This window comes from Psittacula echo (assembly GCF_963264785.1).
Source record: "Psittacula echo genome assembly, chromosome: 5".
In the NCBI taxonomy this organism is placed as follows: Eukaryota; Metazoa; Chordata; class Aves; order Psittaciformes; family Psittacidae; genus Psittacula; species Psittacula echo.
Window position 1 is genome coordinate 3,810,975 of NC_137739.1, and position 25,216 is coordinate 3,836,190.

The 25,216-nt window shown below is 48.4% G+C and overlaps 1 protein-coding gene across 5 annotated transcripts; it reads left to right on the forward strand.

The window, feature by feature from the left end:
• The first annotated feature begins 93 nt into the window (after nucleotides 1–93).
• On the forward strand, nucleotides 94–25,216 carry FBXL18 (F-box and leucine rich repeat protein 18). Of its 5 annotated transcripts, none has more exons than XR_013956840.1 (8): nucleotides 94–201; nucleotides 1,329–1,529; nucleotides 2,329–3,869; nucleotides 6,568–6,786; nucleotides 18,662–22,622; nucleotides 23,090–23,162; nucleotides 24,646–24,726; nucleotides 25,087–25,216. XR_013956840.1 is itself a non-coding variant. In XM_080617726.1 (5 exons), the coding sequence occupies exons 1-5, from the start codon at nucleotides 184–186 to the stop codon at nucleotides 18,816–18,818; spliced, it is 2,136 nt and encodes a 711-aa protein (XP_080473852.1). In that variant the 5' UTR covers nucleotides 94–183; the 3' UTR covers nucleotides 18,819–23,650. The 5 variants fall into 5 exon arrangements, 1 of the variants encoding a protein (XP_080473852.1); XR_013956841.1 differs by having other exon boundaries at nucleotides 18,662–22,100; XR_013956843.1 differs by lacking the exons at nucleotides 24,646–24,726; nucleotides 25,087–25,216 and adding an exon at nucleotides 23,958–24,345 and having other exon boundaries at nucleotides 18,662–19,100; nucleotides 21,869–23,162.

The following is a 25,216-nucleotide window of genomic DNA, read 5'->3' on the forward strand; positions in this document are numbered from 1 at the left end:
CCTGCCTCTTCCACACTCAAGATGGCGGCGCGGGCGAGGCGCGCCCCGGAAGCCGGGTCATGGCAGCGCCGGAAGAGCCGTGCGGCGGCCGGGCCGGCGGGGAGCCAGGCTGGGACGCGGCCGGTTTGAGCGGTGCCGGGGGGAAGTCAGCGGCGGCGGCGGCGGGACCGCGCGGCCGCCGCCATGTTCCGCTCCGAAGAGGTGAGCCGGGGGGGGAGCGCGCCTTGCCCTCCGCTTTCCCCTTCACCTCTCGGAGGGCCGTTAACCGGGGCTCGTCCTCCCTTGGGCTGGGGCTGAGGGAGCCGGTGCCGCCTCAGGGATGGCGGCGAGGCTGGAGCCGATGAGCGGCTGAGATGGCGGCGGTGGGGCCCGGAGGTGCCGGCGGCTCCTGTCTCCCCGCTGGGCCCGGCCCCGGCGGCGTGGGGAGGCCCTGGGAAGCCGGTTGCTAACGGGGCTGCGAACGAGTTCCCGTTATCCCCCTCCGCTGGGTGCCTCTGAGGGCGTTTTAGAGGGGCTGTGAGGGGGGACCAGATCCCCGCTTCCCGTTAAGGGAAGCATTAATGCTGCTTTGTGCTTTAATTCCATTTAGTGCTTTAGATAAGTCCCAAATGCCCCCCAAACTGCTGTCCTCACGGTGGGGTGGTCCAGTCCCTGCACAAGGCAGCGAGCCCCCCATCACCTCATCAAGTGGTGATGGGTTTGGGGTGCTGTTGTTGGGATGCTTCTTGGCCACCCCGGTGTTGAGGGAAAGGGGCATGGGGTGTATGGGGGAGCAGAGGGGCTCTCGTGTCCCCTTTGGAGCCCGGATGTGTGGCTTTGTATGGCTAAGGTGTAAGCTATGTGTGATCTGATGCTGGATTGCAGTTTTGTATGTGTGTATATATATATATATATATATATATGGTTTTATAGCCCTTAAGGTTATTGAAATGGATGGTGCTTGGAGGAATGCTGTAGGAGGAGACTGCTGTGTTATATTTAGAAAGGAATCGGGGACAGTCGCTTTTCCAATTGCAAAGGAAGTGGCAAAAGTGGAATGAATGTAAGTGTGTTTTCTCCTCAGTTGAAAGCAGCCAGCAGCGAAAGAGCGAGTGAAGGTACCATGGCTTTATGTGAAGCTTTGCACCACTTCCGTAACGTCTTCTAAGGGAAAGCTTTTGGTTTCTCCATGCAGATGGAAGGACTTAAAGATTCCGGCATTTGTGTTTTGTCTCGCTTAATATATCCTTATGAGACTGGGGCTTTGTTTTCTGACAAGCTTTGCTGAGGTTTCTGAGCTAATAGCTTTTATTTTTCTCTTTTCCTTCCCTTTTTCCTTGCCCCCACAGGAGATTGCAAGTGGGGAGAGCGAGGAGGAGAGTAATGGTGTCAACTTGATGGAGTTCTCGGATGAGATCCTTTTGCACATCCTCAGCTATGTCCCTTGCACTGACCTTGTCCTGAATGTCAGGAGAACCTGCAGGAAACTCGCAACGCTTTGCCTTGACAAGAGCCTAACCCATACGGTTTTACTTCAGAAAGACTATAAGGTGGGGAGAGTAGCTTGCTGCTTCTCTTAGCTATGAAGATAAATCAGAAATGACATATGTATTATACCAGGAATAGGGCTTGGGAATGAAAGGTGATACATTTTATAAGGACTGCATCACCAAGTGCAGGCGAGGGGAAGCCTCTCTTAGTCATTTCCGAAAGAGGAAGCTGGATAAGGAGAATGGAAACATTCTTCTTTCAGTTTGAGTTGCCAGAGATGGCTAGTTCTGCTGAAATAGTTTTGCTGTTAGAAAAGGGAGATGGTTTTCCAGTCCTTAATCAGCTGCTGAACAGATTTGGCCTCACAGTCAGTAATGCAGAACTGCACAGACTAAGAAGCTAAAGGAAATGTCATCTCAAGATTAAACAGGGGAAGTTTAGATTGGATATAAGGAGGAAGTTCTTTACTGTAAGGATGGTGAGGCACTGGAATGGGTTGCCCAGGGAAGTTGTGAATGCTCCATCCCTGGGGCTGTTCAAGGCCAGGTTGGACAGAGCCTTGGATGCCATGGTTTAGTGTGAGGTGTCCCTGCCCATGGCAGGGGGGTTGGAACTGGATGATCTTAAGGTCCTTTCCAACCCTGACTATTCTATGATTCTAAGAGCCCAAAGCATGGCAAACTGAGCCAGCTACCAGCAGTATAATTATTCTTAGACTCTGCTGGAGTCCCAAAACTTGGATGAGCCACATAATTTTAAGTGCTAACCGCTCTTATCCCTATCTTCAGATGGGAAACCTGAGTCAGTACACACCATTGCCATGTATATCTCATTGAATACGGTTTTGTTTGAGTACAGGTAAACAAAGACAAAGTGAAGCAACTGATGAGGGATATCGGAAAGGAGATTTACCAGCTGAACATGGCTGGGTGCTACTGGCTGCCAAGCTCCACTATTGACCACGTGACACGATGCAAGAACCTGGTAAAACTGAACTTATCTGGGTGCCACATCACCTCCCTCCGCCTCTCCAAGATGCTCTCCACGCTCCAGCACCTGCACTCCCTGGCCATAGATGTCAACCCGGGTTTCGATGCCAGCCAGCTCAGCAGTGAGTGTAAGGCCACACTGAGCCGTGTCTCGGAATTGAAGCAAACCCTTTACACGCCGTCATATGGTGTTGTCCCGTGCTGCACTAGCCTCGAGAAACTGCTGCTTTACTTTGAGATCCTGGATCGCTCGCGGGAAGGCTTTATGCTCTCTGGCCAGCTAATGGTAGGTGAGAGCAATGTGCCCCATTACCAGAACCTGCGGGTCTTCTATGCCAGGCTGGCTCCTGGCTACGTTAACCAGGAGGTGGTGAGGCTGTACTTGGCGGTGCTGAGTGATCGGACACCTGAGAACCTTCACGCCTTCCTTATTTCTGCTCCCGGTAGCTTTGCAGAGACGGGAGCCACTAAAAACCTCCTGGACTCTATGGCTCGAAATGTACGTCTGGATGCTTTACAATTGCCCAAAGCCTGGATTAATGGCTCTGGGCTCCTGCAACACTTGAAGTTCAACAACCCTTTCTACTTCAGCTTTAGCAGATGCACCTTATCTGGTGGCCACCTCATCCAGAGAGTTATTAATGGTGGGAAGGATCTTAAAAGCTTGACCAGTTTGAATCTCAGTGGCTGCGTTCACTGTCTGGCTCCGGAGTCCTTGTTTCGAAAAGCAGAAGATGACATTGACAGTAGCATTCTGGAAAGCCTGGTGGTGTCTTGCAGCAACCTGAGACACCTCAACCTGTCAGCAGCTCACCATCACAGCTCAGAAAGCATAGGCAATCACTTGTGCCAGCTTCTGTCCAGGCTAAAGCACCTGCTCTCATTAGCGCTGCCAGTTTGCTCCATTACAGATGTTGCTGCAAATGTGGAAAAGCCTCCCACAGTATCTAATTTGGTGCCCCAAACATTTGGAAGGAAAGTTCGGATTGGGATACAGACATACCCAAGGAACTTAGCGGACCAGGCAAATCAGAAGATAGAGTCTTCAGTATTCTGGGCTCTGATGGGAAGCCTCCGGTATTTGGAAACCTTGGAAATCATTGGGTCCAGTTTTTCCTCTGCCATGCCCCGCAATGAGCCGGCAATTAGGAACTCCTTGCCTCCTTGTGCCCGGGCACAAAGTGTCGGGGATTCAGAGGTGGCTGCCATTAGCCAATTGACTTACTTGCAGAGCCTCACCTTAGCACAACTGCCAAATATCCTCACGGGCTCTGGGCTTATTCACATTGGATTGCAGTGCCAGCATTTGCGGACTCTTTCCTTGGCTAACCTGGGCATGATGGGGAAAGTAGTCTATATGTCTGCTCTCATGGACATGCTGAAACACTGCAAGTGTTTGAGAGATCTCAGGTGAGGGGCTGCCATTGAACACGTCCATTTTGGTTGTGGATCTCCAGATATGTAGTGCCTGGTTTGTTAGAACTGTGAGTGTTCCTGTTCTGGTCAGAAGTAGCTGCAATGGCTTGAAAACTGGGTGTTTTCCTTCCTGACTTGTGGAGGACATGAAAGCATCATGTGCTGTCGTTGAGGGTTGAGGATATGCCCTTTAACCAGAGTTTTAAGAGCAAAAGAAGTCTCTATGCTGCAACTGCCTTCCTTTTAGATAAGGAAGAGTGGATGCTGCATATTTGGGAGCTAGCAGCCTGTCAGGACTAGGTTAAATACCACATGCCTTTGCTAACTGTTGTGTAAATGTGCGTCTTGTCTACTGCAGTGTCTGGATAATGTAGAGTTCTCCTTAGGTTTCCCAACGAGATACTTTTTTTTCCCTTGGGTTTGTATTAAAATCTTGCCTCTTTGGTTTCTTATTTCTCAGTAATGTATTGAAAACATTCCAGACCTAGAGTTTATCCTCTTGGTGTTCCTCTCCTGGTAGGATTTAAAGGATCTTACCAAGGATCTGTTCCTAAAGGGTGCAGAAAGGAGCTTCAAAGCCAAAACGTGCATGAACTGAGATGGCTTCCTGTATGAACACAAATGTTACTGCATTAGAAGGACGTTTTTTCCTTCTTTTTTTCCCCCTAAATTAGCTCCTGTTGGAGAAACTGCTAGACCTGTCAGTCCTGTTGTCATCCTCTGTTCACAAATGGGTCTAAAATAACAGTAGTAACAGCAAAGTCACTCCTGTGATCACAAAGCTGGGGTGACTAAAATCATTGCTCATCAGCTGAAACTGGTGTTCGTGTATGTGTCGTGTCCCTGATCCATTGTAATAGTGAAGGGAGCCAGGGTGGCTAAAACACCTCAGGAGGTGTTTAATTTTCCACCACTTCCCATTTATAACAAGCGGGGAGTGTGTTGGTCTCATTCAGGAGATGGAAATTCAGTAGCTTAATGGTTTGGATCAGGTGAACGTCTCTTTAACCTTCAGGACACTAAATAGCCATGGAAGAACTAAGATCTGGGGAAGGAGGTTTGGATGTGCAGTGTTGCTTCATTCAGTTTAAACCCTGCAGTTCCCAGAGACTTTGAAATGGAGGCCAAGAGTGACAAAGATGGGAGGCAGCACAGAGCCTTGAATAAAAGACCAGCAAGGGTGTTTCCTTGTACCATCCAGGCGTTTCCATGTAAGCTGTCATTGTTCTTTCCCGAGTAAAGTCTGAGGTTTTATATAGGTATAAGAGGATTTTGATGTTTAGCACTTCCTCCTAATAACGTCGTTTCCTTTTCATTTGACTTAATTCTCTGCTGTTCCTACTCTTTTCTTTTTGCCCTCCCCATTTTCCAGGCTGAGAAACTAATGTAAGGGGCTAATCCAAAGCAACATTGTCATCTAGCGAGTGAAAGGCAGTATTGCAAGCATGGCTGGCACATCCCAGAGATTAACCTAGAAACCTGCAGGGAGGTTACAAGAGATTCTGTGCTCTCTGTCCTAAACTTATGACGGAGCGAATAACGCTGTTGAAAACTTGAAGTGGCTGAAGTGATTTTAAGTTATTACCCAAAGTGTTCACAATCTGTTAGGATCTCTTCAGGTAATGCTAACTCGCAGGTTGAGACTCTAAACCAGAATATATCAACTAACAGGATTAAGTTGCTGAGATACCCTGCTTACTACAACAGCCTATGCAGAGATTATCCAGTTCAGGTGAGGACCAGCATCTTGTTATCACCTAATGGATTAACCTTCTTGGAGCTCTTGGCCTTGCTGACCCAGTGACTGGGATTCCCAAGTACTCAGAGGGCCTGTAATAAATCTGCACTAAGCAGATGTACTCTTCTGGTGTCATCAGCTCTGCAGTCTGGTTTCTGTGAGGGCATCACCCAGTTATGCTGCTAGTTACAGCAGAGACCCCTTGTTGGTCAGCTGTGGTTTCACCATGTCCTTTTGTTGTCCTGCTCTGGGCTGTGACATAAGATTGTGATGGCCATGGTAAAGGAGCCTGTCTCTCTTCTCTGGGCCAAGTGTTCAACATAAAGGTTGACTTGATGATGGTTATTCTTACTGTAGAAGAGCCATCCTCTGACCATGGAGCACTGGTTGTGGTCACTTATTGGCTCAGAGGCCCAAATTCTGCGTGACAGTGTGTGCACTGGGAATTGTTCATGCCTGTTTCTCTCTAGGCAGTAAACTGAAGATATGACCAGCTTGATCAGTGTTGGTGCACTGGAGCAGTAAGTCTCTAAATCCACGTCAGCTGCTTGGTGGATGTCAGGTAGCAAAAGCCAGGCTTATCCTACGACCAGAATGGATCTGCTGTTCAGACCTAGCATCTTACCCAACATGCTTTGTGGAAAACTTGCAGAACCAGGGTTACCCTTGGAATTCTGCAGTTTAGGACCTTCCTGCCTATTTGTGTCCTTGTCCTTTAGCACGCATCATTCGAGACTAACCGGCAAGCAAGAGGTCTGAGCTTGCAGTGGGTTTGTTATGCCATAGCACTGGCACAAGCACTACTAGGTTATTGTGTGTGTAAGTGAAACAGGCTCTGGGGGCACGGATTGCCCTACATTTGCCAGCCCCCCCATGAATGTGCCGTCTCCCCTCTTGTCTACAAGCAGCCCAAGCCTGAATTACCCATTGACTTGTTGTTGTTTATTCCTGCAGGCTGGAACAGCCTTACTTCTGTGCGGGTGCCCAGTTCTTCCAGGCACTGAGTCACTGCTCCTCTCTCCAGCGCCTTTGCATCGTCTCCCGGAGTGGGACTCTGCAGTCTGACGCAGTGATGTCATTCATGGCCAACTGCCTTGAGGTCATCATGTGCCACATGTTTATGGGAGAATCTCTTACCGTTTGCAAAAGTCTCCAGCAATCTATTGTCCGGAGGTAAGTGCGGAAAGAGGTTGGTGTGGGATTTCTGGAGCTGCTGAAGATTTATCTCCCATTTCCTTTGCTTGCCAAGGTTTATATGGCTTGGAGCGCTTGTTCCAAGAAGCTAATAGGTACTGTGTAACCACTTGGCACATGAACTTGCCTCTTACTTTAATAAGAGTGAATCAGTGAAGTATTTGAAGGTATTAGATGAATTTTTGAGTCCATTCCCGCCCTTGTTCTTTGCAGTTGAGGTTCTGGATGTGAACCTTTATAAATCAAATGACACTTTTTGGGTAAACAAAACATCTGCCCGACATTTTAAGTACTGAAGAGCTCTGACCTTGAAGCTTTCCTCCTTTCCCACAAGTGACTAAGATAATTCTCTGGCCTCTAATCACTTGTAAATGTCACTTACTGATAATCCTCTGGCATCGCAATTCAAAGCCTTTAAAGGGTTGCTGTGAAGGGTTTTTCTTGGGGGGGGGGGGGGGGAGAAGAATTGGTACAAACTCCCTTTGCACCTTTGGCACTTCTTAAATGCATTTCGTGTGGCCCCTTGCAGTGTTCTGAGGCTCACGTGGTGGGGAAACAGTTGTGTGTGAGCCGTGAGCTGCATTTGAAAAGAGAGCTTTTAATTACGCTTGGCATTGTGAAACCTCCTCTTAGTGGCAGTCATCTTACAAAATACTGCCCGCGCAACGCACTTCCCATTAGGATGAGTTCTGTTTTCCTCCTCCTGGAAGGCTTTTTTCTCCGCCTTCCCTCTGTTTTCTTTGTCACCTACTGCTGCTGGGCCCTGTTAAGCTCTCATACAAATTTCAAATCACACAGCATTATGACTGCATCCTAAAGGCTGCTCCTCCTTCCCCCCCAGCCTTCCTCCAGCTTCCAAGTGACTTATTACGTTTGGCTTGCTTCCACGGATCAGATCCAGAAGAGCCTATGACTATATTAGCTACCTAGCAAACCGCACACGAGATCGTTTGTTACTGCCTCTAAAAGCCTCTGTGTCCTTCTGGGATGGGGATTGTTGGAAACATCTCAGTAAATTCCTTGTGATAGGGCAGGGGTTGAGTTTGTTTTTCACAGGGTTTCATCGCCGTAAAAACGTTCCTTGGCTGATTCCAGTTGTGCTTTGGGGATCTGTAGAAGGAACCACAGATCCACAGGCCCCACTCTTTGGTTTGTGCTGCCCTCTGAGGTGCCACAAATCTTAATGTCCACTTCCTGAGCAGAAATACACTGTTCCGTGGGCTTTTTCTCCCTCTTTTTCTCTGTGGTGGACAGATTGTCACTACATTCTGTACCTCTTCATAATTTAAGCCCTGGGAGCGTTCCAAAGAGCAGCTGATGCCTTGTGGAAATGTTAAAAACTATTTTTATATTTAGCAACAGTTCTGTCATATTATTTTTCTTCTTTTGTATTTTATTAATAGAGACATTTGCATGAAAACGGGAGGTTTTGAGGGCTTTTTTCCCCCTCTTTTTTCCTCTGAAGAGAGCATCTGCTCCCACTGCAGATTCCACACCTGAAGTCATAATCCTCTGTGACATTGTAATTGGTGGCTCTGGAAACGATTTTGATGTCACGTAAGATTATGACTTCAGGAGGAGGATAAGCGGTGGGAGCAGATGCTCTCCTAAGCAACAAAGATCCCCTTCTCATGCAACTGTCTCTAGCAATAAAATGGAAGGAACGAAATACAGAAAATGATGTGTAAGCAAAGCCTGGAGTCTTCTGCGAGCCATCAGTGAGTCTTTAGCCACGTGGCTTTCCCAGTGATCCCATTCTCATCCTTCAGATGGGGTCGGGAATTGACTCTCTCTAGACTGCATTTGTCTGCTACTCCAAAGGCAAAGAGATGTGCAGTAAAATCCACGTGTGAGCTAGTTCATAGCTTAAACCTGTGGATAAGGCTCCAATTCACACAGCTTGGCTTCCTCTAAGAATATGCTGCTAGTGTCTCCTTAATCCAGGTTTCAAATTGGAAGAATCTATTGGGCAGCAAGTTATATATCCTTGTCCCAGAATAAAATAAGGTGATTTATCCTTTTTGCTGTTGTTTGCCTGTTCGGAATGTGTGCAGATGCTGCGTGTGCGGGGAAGGCATGGAGAGTGGGTGGGAAGGAGGAGGCGAGAGGAGGGAAAGCCAGGAAGGCTAGGAGCCTGTCTTTGTTTGCTCCTGTTCTTGAGATAAGGGAATTAATCCATATTCCTTAGGTCTCATTAAGGGTTAGAGTTCCTTATTTAGATGGAGATGGACATCTCTTGATGGAGATGGTCCTGTTTATGCTCAGAGCAGCCAAGTGATTGCTGGTTTTGAACAGGGAGATGGGGTCAAAGTGACTCCCATTCTCCAGATGCATCTAAAAAGAGAAGAAATGCGAACTGGAAGGGTCTAGGGCTGGGAATGCACCAGTAGTTTGCTGAGGGAGGCTTGAAAATGCCATCTAGTGCAGGGCAATCCTTGTTCAGACGTGGATGCACAGGAGGGTTTGGATCACAGATCTGGGACTGATCTGGGGAGAACAGATTGGTTCCAGCTGTGGAGTTGTACTGGAAGCTGGTGTGGTTACAGGGTGTGGTGATGGGAGCTCGGGTATTAAATCTACATCACACCAGTGGCTTAAAGCCTGATCTTAAGCTCTTCCCTTTGACTGTAAAATAAGGTTAGCATTATGTATTGCTGTTCGACTGGCTGGAGAAGAGAGTTCTCGTGCCTGTTAGTCTTGTGACAGCTCTAAACCAGGCCCTGTGGTGTCGAGCTTTCTTGTGGGCAGTTTTCTGCTCGAAGTTTGCTGATTTTTGGGACAAATTAGTTTACATATTTAAGTCATTAAAAACCTCTGATTCAGTTCTGCCTCTTTTGCAATGAAACCAGTAAGCAGAACAGCACTCATCTGGAGCCCTCATCAACAAGCAAGAGGCTTGCAAGGGCAAGGTCTCCTCTGAGCTTCAGAGAAGACTGTTTCCCTCTGGGCAGATAAATCATTGCAGTGTTTTTCTTCATTCTTGTTTCTTCTGTGTGAATGGGAGGGGTGATCTCCTTTATGGGTTCAGGGAGAAACCCTGTGCACATAAGACGGGCCTAGTGGTTAGAGAGAGATGTGGCTTGAGTGATCTGTATCCATCTCCCTGCTCTTCCTCATGTGACAGTGGTCTGCTCTCCGTTTCTCTGTAAGATGACATCTTTTTTCCCCTATCACATGGTGCTCAGCTGCTGCCACACTCCAGATAGCAGCAGATCCAACAAACACAATGTTTTCCCTTTTATGCTTGGACCTTAACTGTGCCAAAGTGCTTAACTCCAAGCATGTGTTGTCTTTGTTTAAATAACTCTGCTGTTAAAACCGCCGCAGTGATTTTGACCAGAAACGCTGAAACACCACAACTTGAGGACCCACTGTTGTCGTTTCAAGGCCTGTTGCTGTACAGAGAGGCTTCTTTGCAGAAAAGGGAGATTGGGCTTCTCCCTTTAGGGCTGAGGTGCTGTGCTGGGATTCTGAATGCTTGCAAAGAGACCTGTGGCCAAAGCCCGGTCCTAGGGGACGGAGCTTGCTTCCAGCAGCTTTCCCTGAGGGCTTCCACGCTGTTATTTAGTGAAGGAGTCAATAGATGGAGCTGTGACCTATGGAAGGTGTCCCACTGCTTACTCATGTGTTGCATGCTAACGATTCGTGTTTACACGCCTGGATTTCTCTGCCCTAGAAATCTTGCGGGCATGGAATTTGGATGACTGGAGGCTTGCACAGCTCCATGGCACGGTCAGCGGGCACTTCACAAATGTGCAGGAGGAGTTGCTTTACCGGCAGAAAACAGGCTGGAAAAGGGGATGGGAAATGCTTTGGCAAATAGCCCCTTGGCCTCAATAATGATAGATTGTATTTTCCAGTGTATTCCTTTAGAATTTGATCAGTGTTTAGCTTAAGTGTTTAAGTAGCTCCTATCCTTGTAATGATTTCAAGGACTCTACAACACCAGACAATAAAAGCCTGTGAAAAGACCTTGAGAAAAACACCTTGGAAAAGATCAAGAAAGCAACAATCAAAAAGCCCCCAACCAACCAAACCCTAAAAAATCCCTGAGAGCATCATTAGGGATTCTTCATTTGTAGGGGGGAAAGTGTCAAGGCATAGAGGTGAGTTGTGATTTATAGACATGCAATCCAAGGTAAGCCACGGTAGAGAGCGTGGTCAGGAAGCCAGAGATCGTAGCGTGCTTTGGGGAGTGGTAGGCATGTTGACGTCTCCTGGGGTCTGAGAGCTGTTGGGAGAAGGGCTGGAGCTGGCTGGGTCCTGGTGCAGCATCCCCTAAGTGCTGTGGGGTTGGAGTGGGGAGCTGGCAGCCCAGGCTCAAGCTCTCTGCCCTGCCCCTCTATCCATGCTGGCTGCCTGCCTCCAGCAAATGGCTTCGTAAAGCCAGTGTGCAACTGGTGAGGCTGCACCTTGAATCCTGTGTTCAGTTCTGGGCCCCTCACTACAAGGGAGACACTGAGGTCTGGACACTGGAACGGGGCCAGAGAAGGGCAGGGGAGCTGGTGAAGGGCCTGGAGCACAAATGTGATGAGGTACGGGTGAAGTGGTTTAGCCTGGAGAAAAGGAGGCTCAGGGGAGAACTTATGTCTCTCTACAACTACTGAAAGGAGGTTGTAGTGAGGTGAATGTTGGTTTCTTCTCCCAAGTAACAAGTGATAGGACAAGAGGAAACGGCCTCAAAATGCACCAGGGGAGGGTTAGATTGGAGATTAGGAGCTATTTCTTCACCCAAAGGGTTGTCAAGCGTTGGAACAGGCTGCCCAGGGCAGCGAGTGGAGGCTGCAGGTATGTAACAGACATGTAGATGTGGTGCTTGGGGACATGCTTTAGTGGTGGACTTGGCAGTGCTGGGTTAATGATTGGACTCGATGATCTTAAAGGCTTTTCCAACCTAAACAATTCTGTGATTCGGTGACTGAGGGTTACCCAGTGCTGGAAGGCGCCAAGAATTTTACTGGTTTCGGACAATCTGCCCATTCTGGGGATCCAAGACCAAGAGAAACACTACCTTCACTTTCCTTCTGCCTGGGGCAAGCATGAGCACCATGAGCACCGCTTAGTTCGAAGTGCCTTCCACAACAGGACTCCTGCCACTTCCCAGGAACAGCTGTCTCAGTCTAAATTAGATTTTACTCTTCAAGTTCCTGTAGCTTTGCCTAAATTTTCCCCTGCTTGTTATTATCCTTTTTGAACATGAAACTCTTGGCTGGATCTTACCTTTTCTTAAACTGCTGATTCCAGTGGCCCTGTGTGGCTGTGAGAGCTATGATGCTCGCTGGAGGGATAAAGCACCCTCCTGGGATTCCGTTGCAGAAATAGGGCTTCCAGGTGGGAGCATGGGGGAGAACTGTTTGGAAAGTGCTGGGTGAGCCAGTCCCTCTCCTGGCGTTTAGCACAGGACTGAACTATCACAAATGAATTGCTCACCTCAGAGCTAAGCGTTCTCCCCTCCCGTATTGCTATTGCCCTAGATACCCTTGCAGTGTTCCTGCTGCCTGGATTCTCACTGTGGGCTTGGCCTCAGAAAAGCCCTTTTGGGTAATTGTTTTTACTGTTAGATTGGGTGAGAAGGGGATATTAGGGCAGAAAGGGAGGGCAAGATCATCTCTGAATTCAGCAGAGTCCTCCAGCGTCCTTCCTGCACTGCCCACCTGACTGCTGCAATTGTATTGACGCTGCAAAAAGCTGCTATTAGCACCTGGGGCTTCTTTGAGATTTTCAAGCTGGTTTTGCATTCCTTCACCACCACCTTTTCTTGCTGACCTTGAACAAGTCCCTCTGTACTGCTGGCTTTCCTGGAGGCCAGAGCCAGCGTGGTAGCTGCCAATCCCACTCCGCTAGCCTGAGCATGTTGTGGGCTCAGGCCCTGCGTCTGATTGCAGAAGACTTAATGTATCGCTAGGCTGGTGTAGTGAATCATTAGCATCCTGTTCCAGCTTTCATTGTCTGTTTCATTTCCTGCTCCTGGAAACCCCTGAATCATTCTGTCACAGACCGAATAACAAACTGCATCCTTGTCAGCTTGTGTTACCCAAGAATTCCTTGGCCAGGGCTGACTGCTCGAGGTGTGGCCCGAACACCTTTCCTTCTATCAGAGGTGTTGTTTAGGGGTGGGTTCAAATACTTTACAAGCCAGTGGGTTTAAATACTTTACAATGGGACCATCCCAAACTTGTCATATTCATATATCTTCTTTTGGGGATCCTAACATACCCCCTTCTTAAATGCATTCCTGTGGTTGAGCCAGATGGCTTATTCTAACTGCTGGCTCCTGTGTTTTGAAGGGAAGTCAGTCCTGAACCTTTCCTTAGTGGATGGATTGGTTTGTGCATGAAATAGGTTTCCAGATTGTCCTTTCTCTCTCTCTTGGCTGAGAAATAATATTGGAATAGTACTGTCGTGCTTTCTCTTCATGAGGGTGTAAAAGGCTGAACGGAAGCATTAACTGCAGCTTTAAAGCATTTCCATAGTAAAATAAATCTAATTGAGCCGTTAGTGCAGTAGCTTTTTAATTTGTGGAAGAGATTAGGAAATAACTTCCAGCTTGCTCTGGCAGAGCACTCCCCTAGGACATGTCCTGGGCGCTCTGGCATCGCTCTTTGGGTTCTTATTCCCTCCCCTTCTAATTGTCCAGTCACATTTGACTGATGCAGAGTTCAGCTGGTGAACTACTGCAAGAACCTCAGTCTGTGAGCGTGTTTGATGTAAACCTCAGTTCACAGGACAGTGTCATTCATGCCTTACAGGGAGAAACCACAGTAGAGAGATGGAATTTGCCTCTACTTGGGATGAGTCTGATTTATGTTGCTCCTTCCCCACGACCCGATGCAGTGGCAGAGGATGCTGCATTGAAGATAATGGGAGAGTTGGCAGTGCTGTGTGTGAATGACTTCCAGAGACCCATCTACACCCCTTCATCTCAGGTTGGAGGCTGTAGTGGTGGGAGTTGAAGTGAAAGGAGATCACAAGCCTTGGGAGAAGGACAATTTGTCCACGTAGACATGAGGGGGTGGAAGACACCCTTAAAGGAAACCACTTTATGGAGGGAATATTGTGCAACATGAGGAATCATGGCAGTTTTCCTCAGGAACTGCTGAAGACCATTTCTAAGGTCTGAAAATGATGTCTGCTCAGCACTGGTCCTCCAGGAGGGCTGGGAGTGTGAATGGCACTAAAGAATGGGTCTGCTTTAGAGTCATCGCGTGGAGGCTTTGGGCCCCTTCTGGGGGATGAATGGAGGGGCAAGGGTCCTTGCTGCTCATAAAGGAAGGGGCCTGGGGGAGTTCTACCTGCAGTTTCCTTGGCACGGCTGGAAGATGCTTTGGAGAAGCTTCACTTTATGCTATTGGCAGTCACTAAGCAAGGAGAGCTTTTGCAGTTCCCTGCAATGAGCTCAGGGCATGGCCAGTGGAACAAACTGTAAGTGTGTGTGTATCCTTCCCTGAAACGATGTCTGTCTGTTGGGTCATGCCACTTGTCTGCTGCTCCAGCTTGTCCTGGCATTTCCTCCCTTCCGCCGTGCCATGCTGCAGGGATGGGAGTTTCTGGCCTGGCTCAGGTGTGCTGGCTCAAGCTTTCAAGACAGATTTGAACTCTCAGATGTAAGTCTTCCAATGAAAACAGGCGTATGCTGTGCTGGCGGAGGATTGACAGGGGGTTTGTGCATGTAGGTGGAAGAGCTGTGAACAAGGTGAAAAGTGAGTTGGTCTGAATTCCCTTGAGACCTTGTGCCTCTCCAGAAGTGGATCACCAGCCTGCTGGGAAGTTAAATGGAGAGAGGAGAAGGTGTGTGGCTGCAGCAGAGATTGGTTTGCTTTTGGGGGAGAGTCATGCAAACAGGAGCCCACATCTGCTCTGTCCCCACTGTGCTCTCTTCCCCCAAATCAAGCCTCCCCTGGTTTCCTTCCTTATTTTCCTTCTCTAGAGCCTCTTCTATAAGCTCATCTCATTGTGGAGTTGAAAAATCTGGCCTTGATCCACTCCCGATACACTGTAGTTCCTTGTTTTAGCTGGTGTGTGCTGCTTTTGTTGCCAGGGCTTAATTATACCACCTTGTGTGTCCTTTCTGCTGCTTGCCAGCTTTTGTGAAGCGGGATATGCTGCAATGTCTGAATTTGGCATAGAGCTTTTCTTAGGTTTCTCTGGAAAACCTCAAGGGGAAATAACATTCTTCAGTCCCAACTATTGCCGTATCCTTTCCTTACAAGTAGGAGAAGGTAAGTTTGAGCAGCACCTAACGCAGCAGGGCTGTTGTCTTCTGGGGTGCAGAGTTGCAGGGGGGCAGAATCCATCCTTAGAGGTGAGATTGTTCTATGGCTTTGGGATACCCTTCAGCTCCATCAGCAGATGGAGTCCTGGGGACACTCTGGCCTCTCTGGAGAGGTATGTCTGACACCATGCTGAGAGTGTTTGCCAGGAGATAACCACATTCCAGGGAGTGACTCTTTTGTCTTGCTAAAATCGAGGAAATCTGATCAAAGTGCAGCCTTGCTTTAGACTTTTTCCTCCTCCTTTTTGACTTTGTCCCTGACCTACATATGGGATCCTGCCACACTGCTTGGAAGTAATTGAGAACCCAGTGTTAGGCTATTTACCAAGCTGTTCGTTTGAAAATAACCTTAGTGTCCAGTCCACACCTGCTCTGGGATCATTTTGGAGACAAATGACAACCCTTTCAGCCACACGCAACCTGCTCATGATCTAACTGGAGGGTGAGGCGATAGCTCTGCTGATGCCAAGAGGAATTTGTGACACAGGCTGCGCTTCACTGCTGGTTTCCCAGCTCTATGGATGATTCCAACCAGCTGCCCCCATCCAAATGAAGACACTTCAGACACATCCTTGTAAAAGTTCCCACTGGGTAGCTGTTGGTTTGGTGTTGAGTCTGCTGGCCTAGAAGCTACAGTGGAAAATATGTGTGTTGGGGGTGTTTTTTCTTTGTTATCCCAGTGGTTGTTTCTGATTAAAGGCTCTGTTTTGAAGGGGCTGCTAGTCAGTTGCCTAGAAAACTTGCTTTCATCTAATTAATCATGATGAGTTTAGTCTGGAGGTTTTGTAGGAGAGAGCAAGCAAGCATGTCCTTGGCATTTCTCCCTTGGAGGGGAAAAAAAACCCCAGGCCTTCATGTCTGAAACTGCAGCTCTTTTGTCTCCCCAGGTCAACATCCTTCTCTGTCCTTCGGGTTTTCGTTTTACAAGCCATGCTCTTGCAGAGGTAGATGGGGTTTGAAGTCCATCCAGGTGTGGAATGAGGAAAGAAGATTACAGGAGCTATTCTGCAACTCATTAACTCAATCTCTTCCCCTTCTTGTTATCTCCTCCCCATGCCTGGAGCCTTTGGAACTAGTGCTCTAAGTGCTTCTCACTTAATCTAGCCCACCTGGACAGGTGTATGAAGAAAGGAATTGCCTTCCAGGGGAGGACTAAAGGAGCAGGGATTGCCGAGGGAGGCTGCCTTTGGGAACTGCTAATCCCAGTTTAACATTATGACAGCTGCTTGTTAAAACCAGGGTGTTTTTTAACAGGCAGTTAAAGGAGAGGCTTTGCACGCACATTTAGCCTCGAATAATAGGGAACCATGTGCATTTGATTCCTTTTCTTTTCCCCTTAAATCACGCAAATTGTACATGGAAAGAATTCGCCGGCGTCAACTTGCTGGGTATGGAATTTACAAGGTTTGCAGTAACATACAGCTTCCTGTTGGGGGGGGGGGAGAAAATTACAAAGCTTTCTTTTCTTTTTGCCTTTTTAAGCTCAAGTTCAAACCTCTCCCATCGATCCAGCCTCTTTGGAAGGTGGATTTACTGCACTGGGGGGGTTTTTCAGTCGTCTTGGTGGCAGATTGTCATGTAAACTTGTCTAGGTGCTCGTTTTTATAGCTGCGTGTAAAGGCTGCTCATAAACTGCTATTTTGTCTATGGTGAGAAGGCAGCATGCAGATCCAATTCGGGAGAGTTGATAGCAAAAGAAAGAAGCAGAGGTTTCTCTGCCGTGGGGAGAGCGCTGTTTCTTCTAAGCTGAACTTCAGTACACTTGGTCTATTAGCATGATTTTCTCTGCAGGACTGTGGTGTTGGATAAGCAACATGAAGAGCTGAGGCAGAGGAGGGACTATCAAAGAGACATTTGCTGCGTTTTATGTAATTTCACTGCAGACTTTACCAGCTGCCTCTCAGATCAGTGGTTGTTTGCTGGTTGATTTCTTGGAGGCAGTGCTGTGGAAGTAAGAAGCTGCAGCTCTTACACAAGCCCCCACATCCCCTTAAGGAGAGGTGTCCTCTTCTGCCAGCCCTGAGGCATGAGGCATGAAGGGCAGGTCTGTGATGCAGAACCCTGTAACATTGCCCCGGGTAGTTTTGCTGCTGGGAATCCTTATCCCTGCAGCTACTTAGGTTCAGGCAAATTAATTTAACCCACCAGGACTGAGCAAGTAGCCTTGGAATGGGAATTTCTCTGCTTCATTTTTGGCAGCTCTACTCCAAATCATTTGTGGATGGGAATATCCTTTCGGACTCCTACAAAATGCCACTCTCTTGTGGCCTTTTCTTCAGCTGGCTGTATTGCTACCTGGGATTTCCATGTGTGTTTCCAGCAGCAGAATCTCCAGCTGGTCCCCTCTCTGACAGCAATCCGGCTGTTTCAGAGCTGGAGATGAGCTGGGAATCTTCCATGCACACATCTGTCTAAAAGAAGTTGGTGTGAGCAGTGAACTTCTCTTTTGACCCGACGCAACTTGGTACAGCCTCAAGGGACTGATGCTGCCAGTCTGACTCTGCCTCCTTTACAGTGAGAATGACCTAGCCCTTGTCACACGCTTTGGAGGAAGCATCTTGGTGGCATGGGGCTGAGAGTCACGAGGCTTTTTAATCTTAAGGGTGTAACTCTTAAACTGTAGCGTAACTTCCCTTTACCCCCCAGCTTTAAAAGACTAAGCCATTGTTATGCTACGCTGAGTAATACTATTTCTCTTCCATGTTCTCTTACTCACCAGGTTGCTATCATGTCGAGTACTTGCTGATGGGCTTTCTTTTTGTATGGTTCTTATTACATTGTATGAATGGCTTTAAGTTTTGCTGTTCTCTTCCTTTGCTCTGTAGTTATAACCCTGCTCTGTAGTTATAAGCCTCTCTCGTGTTGTTGTGTTGGGCCTCTTGCTTGCTGAAAGGCAGACCCAGTTGGTGGTGGCAAGAGGAGCTGGGAGGGCAGGAGGAGAATGCAGATCTCTCTAGGAGGGGACCAGAAGGTCTGAGGCTGTGGATTAAGAAAGTGGAACCCAAGATTCAAGTGGCAAACAGGGATATGTGACCTGTGTTTCTGTTAGGGCAAATTCCTGTGGGGCCAAGACAGGTTTTCTTCAACTTGGATTAGAAAGGAGGCTGCAGTGCGTGTGTGTGTGTGTGAGCACACACTTCAGCGCTTATCTGCAGATCTGAGCTTTCTAAACTTGCCCATGCTCTAATTGCAGAGTATAAACTCTGCATGCAGAACAGCCCAGCCTGGAGTGATAATCCCAGGCTCAGCCCTCAGGGAATGCCTGGCACTGCTCTGGCCTGATCTTCTTAATGGCTCTGCAACTTGCCTCTGGTTTGTAGGTGGTTGAAATTGTTATGTGTGAGCACCTTGCCCAAAAACTCTTCCTCCTTCCCCATGTTAGGGTTTGTGTTAGCTCAACAGACTGAGAAGGGTGCAAGCCCTTGCTGACACATTGAGAGCAGGAGACCTTGACTTCCAGCTGCCTTCTCTGAGCGACCCTTCCTTCCCCTCGCCACCGCATGATCTATATCCATGCAATCCCCTTCTCTTGCACTGGAGAATTCCTCTTTTTCCTCACCTAATAACCTGTGTCTGATTTAGTTTCCAGGCGGATCGCCCTGCATTAAACGTCGTCATTTTCCCTCTGCTTCATGAGGACTTGACAGAGGTCATCAGAGATGTCCCCATGCGGCACTTGGATGAAATTACCTTGTTTAAAAGCAGAGTGGCCGAGGAACCTCCCAACTTGTGGTGGTGACTCTCACAGCATGGCAAGGACAGTCAGCGTGCACACGGTGAAATAGCTTCTTGTTGCCCTGGATTGCCCATCTTTCAGCTCCTGGCCACCTCCCTGGATGCTGTACAATCACTTGAAATAGGTGCAATTGCAAACTGAAATAAAAGCTGGTCCTTTGCAGTGGGGAAACCATCTATTGGATATTGCTTGCATCTGAAAAGCCCGTCTCCGAGGCTTCTGGAATCTGATGAGTATTTCCTTGCGGTTAATAGGAATTGTTTTGTTATTTTATTGAAGTTAAAGGTAAGAGAACCTGACTTACTGATGCTCTTTCTGTGTCGCCTGGTGTATTTCCTAAAGGGCCCCTGTGTACTTCAGCAGTGTGCTTTGTGGTATTGGTGGAAATCATTCTTCGCTTCAGTCTGTTTTTGGCAAAGTAGAAAGCCTAAGCCAGCTAAAAGGCACAAACCCGTGTTGCTCAATTGAAGTGCATCACATCTTTTCTGTGTTACAAGTACACATTTGTGGTCACACACATGCAATCACAGCTATTGAAAGGGGTTTATTTCTGATGGAGAAGTGCCACAAGGACTCTCTTTTTATTCTGAATAGCAAATTAAAGGTCATTAGTGCCTCGACCGTGGTATGTTCTTGCTGATGCTGTTTCCATCCATCTGGTGGAAGCTGTTCTCAGCTCTTTTGGAAATCCATGTCCTAGGGGTAGATGGTGCCTACAGTGAGTAAGTTGAGGCTTGGATCTGATTTTAAACGCGGTCTGTCTTGCAGCGTAGATGGGAATGTAGTGTTTCAGTCCTGTCCTTAGATCCCATGCCTTGAGCTCATGCTAATTTTAGAGATGTTAGGAAGTATTTTGACAGTGTGATTTCAGTCAGCTTCTCTGCTCCACAGAACTTCCTCAGGCACCAGCAGTGGTCTGGATCACTTTCATATTGCCTTATTTACTGAGCACTTTTGAAAGCATCAGACAGCTGAACCAAAAGCCAAGTTAGGAATTCCTGGAGCTACGTTTCTGGGTGGCAGTTGGATTTCCCTTTTGCTGGAGTATTTTATGGTAGCACACTGGGTCTGTCTTCTGCAAAACAGCTACAGCAGCTTCTCCACCTAAACATCCCCTAATGTGCTGAGCACTGCTTTTCTGGGGAAGCCCAGATGCATCATCCAAAGATGATGGTCCCCCTCTCCTTGTTGGCATTTTCTACACAAGACGCCATCTCCCAATCCATGTTCTTCCATCAATGGTTCGTAAGAAGCCTGATCTCTTGGGATTGATATAAGAGCAAACTGCACCTCACAGCTTTGGAGGACTTTCTGTCCTTGCTTTCCCATCAGTCAGGTGGGAACCTGCCTGGTGATGTGTCTTGCGGGTGTAAATCCTGAGCCAAACTGCAGTAACCCTTGTGCTTGGCTAGGTTAGGCTATTAACAAGCAGGTTGACGTTAGTTAGCCTTCTACTAGCACAAGTCTGTGCATTGCTAAAACTAACCCCTGCGCGTGGCTGCTCTCTGCGCTGAGCTTCTCTCCCTTCCCCACTCAGGGCAGGGTGCCACAGCCGTGTCTGGTTTGCAGCCGGTAGCAAGGTGGTGAAGCTTCCTCGTGGTCCTGGGAACGGCTGCAGCTCCTCAAGCATTTGAGACTCTGCCTCAGGTTAGATCCTGTGCTGGGGAGCGCGAGGAGCTGGTACCCTGTTCTTGGCATCCTGCCACTGTTTTCTCTCCCGCTCTCCCAACGAGGTCGTTCTTTCTACCTCTTGGCATATTACTTGCCTGTTTGAATCCCTCTCTCCCTCTCCAACTGCTTTTGTCTCTCCTTCTCCCTCTCTTCAGTAACTCAGATGTACTTTGTGGCAGGAACAGGAGCCACTGCTCTGTCCAGTTCAGTCCACTTCAGCTCTGCCTCGCTTTTGTTTCTTTCCTAGAATAGTGAGGGATAGGCAGTGAGTGTTTGCAAAGCTGCTTTCTCCTTGTTTGAAGCATGAGCAGAGCTGCTTTCTAGCCTCGGGGCAGCGTAGTGGGAAGGCTGAGGGTACGGAGCTCTGATGCCTAATGGGACCTGTTTTGAGGAATCTCAAGGTTTGGTACATGCTACAGGAGCAAGGCCATTCCCACCCTCAGCAGGGATTTCCCATCCATACACTGTGGCATCAGCAACAGTTTGGCAGAACCACGGGCTTGCCTGTTCCTATCCCATTGGGAAACCTGGGTTGGGGGACAGTGGAATGCAGAAAACACTTGCTGCTCCATGGTGGTGTTAACCCTTTGGTCTTGGGGGTTGGAGCAACCTGATGAAACATGCTCTGTCTTTTTGCTTGGCAAAGCGGTACCCATCTGCCTCGCGTCTTGCAATCAGGCATGTTTTATAACACCATTATCCTGTTGCCTGGAGTAGGATGTTTAGACATCTGTATTCATATGAGTGGGTCAGAAGTCCCGATGCAAATGCTACCGGTTATAATCAGGGCTAGGAAAGGTCACCCACAGGTGATAAAGACAGCACCACAAATAATGCTAAAGAGAAAAAAGCTCCTTCCACCCCAGACTCTCCAATTCCAGGCCAGTGCTCGATACCTCTCCCTCCTACAAATCCTCTTCTGGTGAGTGAGGATTTCCGCTGCTTCTGCACTCGAGGCAGGATTCACCAGATGTTAATAATGTGCTTATTTTCTCTAAGTGCTATTTTGGCATCGGTGTTAATTACAATTTATATTCTGCAACATTTACACTGGGAAAAGAACCCACCCTAATAGTCCCCAATTGGCAGAGCCGGGCTATTAAACATCACACCATATGTTCTGAGCAGAGCAATATATGGGACTCGGAGCCCACTCAGCGCTGAGGCTCCGGTGTGCAGCATCAGAGGAGGAGAGGAGAGCAGAGAGATGGGTGGTTTGTTCCTAGCTCTTAGCAATATCAAATTCCCCCTCCTTTTCTCTGGTCTCTGTCCCCATCTCTCTAGAAATCTCCCTCCTTGCTATCTGTAGGCAGCTAATGAGGTGACCTCTGAGCCTGCTGATGCCACTGTCCGTACTCTAAAATGAATGAATTCAATTACAGAAGGTGCCCTTCAGTCCTCTGATCTTTGGGGAATGTGGAAGAAATCTTTGCTTTGCCCACAAACGAGGTACCCACGCTTCGTTGGGAGAAGGATATCCTGCGTCAAGTGCCATTAGTGTGGAAAATCAGTTGTTGTTTGCTGCTCTGCTTAAATCCAAAGTCGTCTTCAGCCAAGTGGCAAGATGCATCCAGCATCCTGCAGGATGGGAGGAGCCAGACCTTAAGAGTGGCGGTGCGTTTGGTGTGGGGAGTTTGGTGGGGCTGAGTTGTCGGTGTGTTCCTTAGGTCCGTAGGTTAAAGGATTGCTCCTCACTGTTCTCCAAAGCTGATTTCATGGATTCTTTAGGGAACGGCAGCATACCCACTGCTCAGTTTGGAACAGGGCTGTGTGGCAATGGCCTCTCCCTTCAGAAGAGCTTGGACTGCAGTCAAGGAGGTGGCTGGGCTGGCAAAGGAGAGATGGGAGTGAAGGAGATGGGGCAGAACAGTGTCATGGACCTCAAGCTGGAAGCCAGCCACACACTGTGAGAGCTGGGCCTCAGTTTCTCCTCTTGCAGGGCTGGGGCTGCTGATGCAGGCTGATGGGTGGCAGAGCACTGACCCTGCTCTCTTCAATCCGCATGACTACCTCCTTCCTCCTCTGCCCAGGCCTGCTCCCAGGGGAACAGAGCAGGATCTGTCGCTTCCTCTTGCTGATCTTCAGAGGCATGACAGTCCTGGGACGACGTACAGGAATGGGACTGTGCATTGTGAGGTGCTGGGTGCTGTATTTCAGCATCCCTTTTTCAGGCTGGGGTATTCCCTGTGGCCACAGGAACGTGGGGCTTTTTTCCTTTTGGGAATTAACCAGTGCAGAAAGGTTGTTTTGTCTGCTTAAAGGAGATGCAATCCCCCTTGGCTGATCCCAGCAGAGTGTCCAGACAAAGGTACAGGAGCCCGGAGCGGGGAGCCACGTCGGGTACTGCGGAGGCACATCTTCATTGCGGCTCTCCTGCCTCTCTGATGAGATGCGCAGGCAGCCGGGGTACTCCAGCAGGAGAATCATTTCCATAGAAACCAATTGGGATGTTGTACGGGGAATAATGATTAATAGTGAAGGGATGTTGCCTCAGGCCCTTTTCATTTTTTAGGGGGCAGTGAGGGACAAACTGGAGCACAGGGTGGGGGGGGGAGAGGCAGGCTCAAAAACTGATGGAAACCATCTCTTCCATTAATTTCCAGGGCAGCATCCCCTCTGTTCCTCCTCACCGCTGCTTCCCAATTTTCAAAATGGCTAACCTGGTTAGAAATAACGGTAAGAATAAAACAGGATGGATGAGGGCTGCCTACTAACATTGTTGCTGTTAGCAGCAGGATTTCAGCCATAAAACATGAAGCAAGGGAGGCATTGACCTTTCCGCTGGTTGAAATGAATGGAGACATCAATACGTATTGTTTTGTGGCATTGACCTCTGACGCTCTCCTTTCGCCCTCCCCTTTCTCTTGGTTCTTTCATTCCCCCCCCTCCCTGACACTGGAGGAAAGGGGTCGGTTTGTGCCATCTATTGATCCCCATCTGACTTGGTGATAGGGAAATAATTAGAATCTCAACGATCTCTGCTGCATGGGTTGGTGTGAGACACACAGGCACACGCTAAGCCCCCTCTTCCTCTTCCCCCCATCCTCACAGAGATCCAAAGCCCTGAGATCTGAAGGGAAGCAGATCAATACAGGTTTAATCATGATGGGGGGGGGGTTATTTCAGTGTTTTACATGGTAAAGTGTAACGCTTTATGTTAATGTTGTTGGAGCCTGGCTGCCTGGTGCCTTGGTTTATTTATTCTTTCAAGTAGCCCCCTTCTTTTGTGCGCTTCGTCTTATGTACAGAGAGTGGGGAATCAGGCATTGCTAATTAGCTGTATGACAATTAAGTAATGTAGCACAAAACCATTAGGACACTGGATTTGGTTTTGAAGTTGGCCCTTTGAAGTAGAAGCTGCAACTCCCTGCCCAAGGCTGCTGGGGAAAATGGGTTTCTATCGAAAACTTTGTTTGAACGGAAGATGTCAGTGTAAGAGTCCCTGTTCCTGTCATCTTTCCCTATAAACAGCGGGTGAAAATTGTTTCTCATTGTAAAAACTGCTGGCATCGATGGAAAGGGGAAGGCAGGAAAGCATTCCATGGGCAGTTGGTCTCAAAACACCTTCGGTTCTGGTGGAGATGGTACCAAAACTGCTCATTGACAGGGAGCAGTGATGCTTCGGGAGAGAAGAGCCAGGTCACAACCAGCGCCCTGGACGTGGCAAAGGGAGATGCCCATCAAAAGTGGGTTCTCTGATGCTTCAGATGCCATTGGGACAGCCTGGTCACAACAAGCACCTTCAGGCTCCTCCATCCGTGCCCTCGTTTGACACTTGTTTTTTGCATCTGGCCCTTAGTTCTAGTAGTGAGTCCAGTTCTGAATGTGCAACTTTCATGTAAGCTGGTGGCATGTGAAACTTCAAATAAAGAGTGAAACCGAGCTGGAACCAGGTCTCCTCATTGCCTCCCGCCTCTCATTTCCCTTTCAAACCACAGCCCAAAGCCTCGCACGTCTGCTTTGGAGTCACACTTCAAGCCTAAGTGATGTGAGGGGAGTTGCTGCAGTGAGGTGTGACTGGGGGTAGCCCCAGTCCAGACTGGGAGTGCTGGGGCAAAGGATGCTAATGAGGTCCAGGTCGGAGGTGTGTGGGTGCTGCTCTGTGAACCCCTATGGTTGTGGGCTCAGCAGCACATTAAAGGAGCTACTTTGTCTTTAGGAAATGCTTTTCCTCCATGGATCTCCACGTACTCAACTGCTGAGCTGTGTTGCTGTGGGACAAAACAGCTCTTAGCCCTGGGTAAGTGAACCAAAGCATGGATGCAGTTGAGTTGGGATGGTGGAGGCTGTGGGAAGGGGAAGGTGGTGTGCTCCAGCCACAGCAGGAGCGTGGTCCCTGGATCCTGGGTGCTTGTGGTAGTGCTTGAAAACACCACATATTGAAGGGATGGAGGGGAGCAGGATGCTATTGCCACCAGATATTGAAGGGGAAAAGAATGTCCATGGAATGTTCTTCAGATGTTGAGGGAAGCGGGATGGATGTGCTGGACCACGACTCTGCACTTGGGGCAGCACCAACCATTGGGCTTCCCTGCATGGAAATGCTGATCAATGCTAAAGAAAACATGGATGCTTCTGTCCCCTGTGTTGATGTTTGCAGGGTGCAGGATAGTGCTGCACAGAGAAACTGGACTTCAGGTACCTGCAGCACCTACTTCTGATTGAAGAAATCCACAAACCAGGCATGTAGGAGGAGCAGCTTGGTGGAAACCAGTGCAGCTCATGTATGT

Bases quoted from the DNA above. Each gene is read 5' to 3' on its own strand.
- FBXL18 (XM_080617726.1), top strand. The intron at 1,530-2,328 runs GTGGGGAGAGTA...GTTTGAGTACAG, and splicing joins TACTTCAGAAAGACTATAAG to GTAAACAAAGACAAAGTGAA. The intron at 3,870-6,567 runs GTGAGGGGCTGC...TTATTCCTGCAG, and splicing joins AAGTGTTTGAGAGATCTCAG to GCTGGAACAGCCTTACTTCT.